At 41.9% G+C, this 6,000-nt stretch overlaps 1 protein-coding gene across 1 annotated transcript in view; it reads left to right on the forward strand.

Annotated features, from left to right (window-relative positions):
- The window catches only part of LOC126266739 (odorant receptor Or2-like), a 124,609-nt gene extending 118,927 nt beyond the window's left edge, over positions 1-5,682 (forward strand). The window contains exon 5 of the mRNA XM_049971225.1: positions 5,626-5,682. Within this exon, the coding sequence (XP_049827182.1) occupies positions 5,626-5,682 (57 nt within the window). The remainder of the gene's footprint in view (positions 1-5,625) is intronic.
- Positions 5,683-6,000: the final 318 nt, after the last annotated feature.

Consider the following 6,000-nt stretch of genomic DNA (forward strand, 5'->3'; position numbering starts at 1 on the left):
TTGCGCTGGAAAAGTCCCTGAGCTTCAAGCGCTAATAGAAAGCACAGAAGCTGATATCGTTATAGGTACAGAAAGCTGGCTAAAGCCCGAAATAAGTTCTGCAGAAATTTTTACGAAGCCTCAGACGGTGTTCAGGAAAGATAGATTAGGCAGAATTGGTGGTGGAGTGTTTGTGTCTGTCAGTAGTGGTTTATCTTGTAGTGAAGTCGAAGTAGATACTCCGTGCGAATTGGTATGGGTGGAGGTTATACTTAACAGCCGAATTAAGTTAATAATTGGCTCCTTCTACCGACCCCCAGACTCCGATGATACAGTTGCGGAACAGTTCAAGGAAAGTTTGAGTCTCGTAACAAATAAATACCCCACTCATACGGTTATAGTTGGTGGGGACTTCAACCTACCCTCGGTATGTTGACAAAAATACTTGTTCAAAACCGGTGGTAGGCAGAAAACGTCTCCCGAGATTGTCCTAAATGCTTTCTCCGAAAATTATTTCGAGCAATTAGTCCACGAACCCACGCGAATTGTAAATGGTTGCGAAAACACACTTGACCTCTTAGCCACAAACAATCCAGAGCTGATAGAGAGCATCATGACTGATACAGGGACTAGTGATCACAAGGTCATTGTAGGTAGGCTCAATACCATTTCTTCCAAACCCATCAGAAACAAACGCAAAATAATTTTATTTAAAAAAGCGGATAAAGTGCCACTAGAAGCCTCCCTAAAAGACAATTTCCATTCCTTCCGAACTGACTATGCGAATGTAGACGAGATGTGTGTAACGTTCCCTCTTTCTGTTTATTTAGGTTTGATTTGTTTGATTGTTATTCTTTATTTCTATTATTCGGAATCTTTTTTTTTATTAAATTGAGCCTGAAACTTACGTAATAAATACTTCGCGTGAAGTACGATTTGCAGCATAAACAAAAATTAATTTCGGAAATGTAATCCACTGAATATTAAAAGTAAAGCTTTTGAACAACGCGCGTGACTGACTAGATACATTCAGAGGGTACGTACATTCGCGTGCGAGTGGTTGCGGTCTGATGAGAACTTTTCATTGTGAAATAATTTCGTCGTAACACACTCGGAGATTGCGAACGTACATTCAGAGTAGAGGCACGTACGTTCTATCATTCCCCGTGGCCTGGGTAAAAGAATGGCAATTATTTAAATCTAAGAGTATTTCTTTTGCATCGGACTAGTATTTTTATAAGAAAAAGAAGATTGCAGGTTCTGAATGTCTCGGCAAAACGAATCGGAAGTAATTTTAGCGGCCACGAAAGGAAAGTAGAGAGCACAATCACGTACCTCTATTGTTGAGCAACGCCGTTTTGAAGATCTTCGGTTCCATCTAAAACTCGCCTTCTCTGCTTAACATAAATACTCCATAGGCATGGGAATAAGGCTTGTTGTGCGATGAAAATAATATAAAACACATCTTGCGTCTTTTAACTCATTCATTTACCACAGACACACACACTAGTAATTAGACAGTACGACATCCCACCAGCCCATCAGAACAAAAAGTAGTCGTTCATACAAGAAATAAAAAACGAAGGGCGAAATTGTTCCTATGTCTCTCAAAGATAAAAAGTTTACCAGATATTTCTCTGGTGTGTCCCTGGAACAATTTTTCAGCACCTCTGCGATTAAATCACAATATTTTCAGTTCCTTTACATCTGGCTCAAATTCAAAGATATAGTAGCAACAGCAATTGAGATATTCATACCTCATAAATTGGTAAGAGATGGAACGGATCCCCCGTGGTACACAAAAAAGGTCCGAACGCTGTTGCAGAGGCAACGGAAAAAGCATGCGAAGTTCAGAAGAACGCGAAATCCCGAAGATGGGCTAAAATTTACAGACGCTCGAAATTTGGCACGTACTTCGATGCGAGATGCCTTTAATAGGTTCCACAACGAAACATTGTCTCGAAATTTGGTAGAAAATCCGAAGAAATTCTGGTCGTATGTAAAGTACACAAGCGGCAAGACGCAGTCAATACCTTCGCTGCGCAGTGCCAATGGTAATGTTATCGACGACTGTGCCGCTAAAGCGGAGTTATTGAACGCAGTTTTCCGAAATTCCTTCACCAGGGAAGACGAATGGAATATTCCAGAATTTGAAACACGAACATCTGCTAGCATGAGTTTCTTAGAAGTAGATACCTTAGGGGTTGCGAAGCAACTCAAATCGCTTGATACGGGCAAGTCTTCAGGTCCAGATTGTATACCGATTAGGTTCCTTTCAGATTACGCTGATACTATAGCTCCCTACTTAGCACTCATATACAACCGCTCGCTCACCGATAGATCTGTACCTACAGATTGGAAAATTGCGAAGGTCGCACCAGTGTTCAAGAAGGGTAGTAGGAGTAATCCATTTAACTACAGACCTATATCATTGACGTCGGTTTGCAGTAGGGTTTTGGAGCATATACTGTATTCAAACATTATGAATCACCTCGAAGGGAACGATCTATTGACACGTAATCAGCATGGCTTCAGAAAACATCGCTCTTGTGCAACGCAGCTAGCTCTTTATTCGCACGAAGTAATGGCCGCTATCGACAGGGGATCTCAAGTTGATTCCGTATTTCTAGATTTCCGGAAAGCTTTTGACACCATTCCTCATAAGCGACTTCTAATCAAGCTGCGGAGCTATGGGGTATCGTCTCAGTTGTGCGATTGGATTCGTGATTTCCTGTCAGGAAGGTCGCAGTTCGTAGTAATAGACGGCAAATCATCGAGTAAAACTGAAGTGATATCTGGTGTTCCCCAGGGAAGCGTCCTGGGACCTCTACTGTTCCTGAACTATATAAATGACCTGGGTGACAATCTGAGCAGTTCTATTAGACTGTTCGCAGATGATGCTGTAATTTACCGTCTAGTAAGGTCATCCGAAGACCAGTATCAGTTGCAAAGCGATTTAGAAAAGATTGCTGTATGGTGTGTCAGGTGGCAGTTGACGCTAAATAACGAAAAGTGTGAGATGATCCACATGAGATCCAAAAGAAATCCGTTGGAATTCGATTACTCGATAAATAGTACAATTCTCAAGGCTGTCAATTCAACTAAGTACATGGGTGTTAAAATTACGAACAACTTCAGTTGGAAGGACCACATAGATAATATTGTCGGGAAGGCGTGCCAAAGGTTGCGTTTCCTTGGCAGGACACTTAGAAGATGCAACAGGTCCACTAAAGAGACAGCTTACACTACACTCGTTCGTCCTCTGTTAGAATATTGCTGCGCGGTGTGGGATCCTTACCAGGTGGGATTGACGGAGGACATCGAAAGGGTGCAAAAAAAGGCAGCTCGTTTTGTATTATCACGTTATAGGGGAGAGAGTGTGGCAGATATGATACACGAGTTGGGATGGAAGTCATTACAGCATAGACGTTTTTCGTCGCGGCGAGACCTTTTTACGAAATTTCAGTCACCAACTTTCTCTTCCGAATGCGAAAATATTTTGTTGAGCCCAGCCTACATAGGTAGGAATGATCATCAAAATAAAATAAGAGAAATCAGAGCTCGAACAGAAATGTTTAGGTGTTCGTTTTTCCCGCTCGCTGTTCGGGAGTGGAATAGTAGAGAGATAGTATGATTGTGGTTCGATGAACCGTCTGCCAAGCACTTAAATGTGAATTGCAGAGTAGTCATGTAGATGTAGATAGATGTAGATTGTTACCCTGTACTGCAGGATACGTTCTTTATGTCTATTGCAAGCAACTGAAAGTTCTCACAAAAACACATCTTCAGTCTCTTTGATGTACACAGAAATTTGGGGGAACGGTAGTCTGCACGAGGATATTACTGCCAAACTTTGTGGCAAGCACAAATGAAGTATGCTGCCCACGACTTAGTACAGATAGCGTTTTGCGCGGCGATCATAATCATTTGAAAATACAGACTGTGTGCTACAGCACGATGGTTTCGCCAGACTAGGGCGCAAAAGATGGTCTCCATAGCGTCGTTTTACCGCTTTGCCTCGTCATGGGTGGCGAACACTAGCACAGCCCACCCTCCACTTAAAGCAGTTTTCTTCCAGAACCTAGATCGTCGCATAATGCCTAATCGAATATTTCACTTAGAATGCTAGTTCATTACTTAAATAATTTTTCCTGTAAATTGTTTATTAAAGTTACAGGTGAAGTACCACATTTGGCAATATAAGCTGATCAATTTTTTTTGCTGACCTGAAGTAAATATTTATTTCAAATATAGTAACAGTCTGTGCAGGAAAGTGATTTCTTTCACACATTGAACATTGGTTTTCTGCACATAATTTCGTTTTATGGCCCTGTATATAAAATTTTTTCTTTGTAATTGTACAGGGTGTAAAAAGGTTATCTACAAAAATTTTAGGGTATTTAGAGCACCCCAACTTGGTGTCAATGAAGGTTTTGACGCTAGTGGTGTTAAGAGACACTGTTCGGTCAGCCGTGTGATGAACATTGCTTTAGAGTGCTGCTGGAAATGTCGTCCGTTTACATGACTTTACAACTGCCATCTGTGTGCTGATGACTGTGTAACACGCTCAAAACATCCAGGTGTTTCACGGATAGTGGCTGCGACTTCAGCCAAACGGTCAGTCAGCTCTGCTGGACAGTGTGTCTGTGTCTCATGCACCAAACGCTTCATCAACCCCCCCCCCCCCCCTCCCTCCCCTACAAACAAAAGGAAACGTCTAGGGGTAATGTTCGGAGAACGCGATAGCCAAGGTACTGGCCCACCGCTCCAAGCACAATAGTTTTTTTAGGAAGACAATGTCTAATTGTTGTCTGATATCAGTGGCAAAGTGTGGTGGGGGGCCCTTAGTGCTGCAACCATAACCGCTGTCTGACTACTAATGGGACATAAAACGATCTTTCCGGTACTTCTTCACAGAGAAAAATACGGTAATTTCCTCTACCGAGCATGTCAGACAGAACATACGGCCCAATCAGAACAATATCATGTTTTGTTACACCATCATTAGCACTGCAAATGGACAACATTTCCAACAACATCTCTGAAACAATGCTTGTCATATAGCTGACTGAACAGCGCTTCTGAACATCAATAACGTCATAAGCTTTATGGCCTCTTATCGAGGAAATATTTTTGTCATAGAAGATAGTGTTTCTCTTTTGAACAATTGCGACATGGTCGCGTATACAAACAGTGATCCAATACTGTAAAATGTTTTTTATTTCAGTCTTTGATCACAATATGAAATCTTTAGACAATGACCGGTTTCAGTCCGTAATGACCATCCTCAGATCTTTTTTAGACCATGTCCTAAAGTGATTAGGCCATAATGGCATATGTTTTGATGATGCCATTATGGCCTAATCACTTTAGGACATGGTGTAATAAAGATCTGAAGATGGTCATTAGGAACTGAAACCAGTCATCGTCTAAAGATTTCATATTGTGATCAAAGACTGAAATAAAAAACATTTGAGTGTTTCTTTTTACCTCCTCTGAACACACAAAAATTTTGTACGCATTGTTCTTTTTTTTATTTTATTTTTTTTTACTCCCTGTATAAACTGATGTTGCTAAGTATCAGTGTGACGAAAAAATGGAAACTGACCCAGAGCAATAGAGTTGATCCGTGTTGTGGTGTTGCAGCTGATGAAGGCCTCCTACTCGTACTACACGCTGCTGAGGCAGCTGGACAGCGACTGACGCGGGACTCGCTAACACGGCAAGGCGAGCAGCGGGGAGGAAGACAGAGCAGCCGGGGCAGTGTGCGAGGCGTATCCGGGGAGCACAGCTCAACCTGACCGCCTCGAACCAGAGACGGGCAGCTCGGCGAAACACATATCGTGGCACTGTGGCTTCCGACCGCTGCTCTGACATCTAAAAGAAAATGAATTTTTACAATGAAAATGACGCTCTAACACTGCTAACTTTAACAAAATGTCTTTCATTTACACCTACAGAATTCCAACTCATTAATAAAAACGGCCTCGTCATTCATTCAGCAGATCTGTTGGTCTTGAA

Source organism: Schistocerca gregaria, chromosome 4 (genome assembly GCF_023897955.1).
Source record: "Schistocerca gregaria isolate iqSchGreg1 chromosome 4, iqSchGreg1.2, whole genome shotgun sequence".
NCBI classification, from domain to species: domain Eukaryota; kingdom Metazoa; phylum Arthropoda; class Insecta; order Orthoptera; family Acrididae; genus Schistocerca; species Schistocerca gregaria.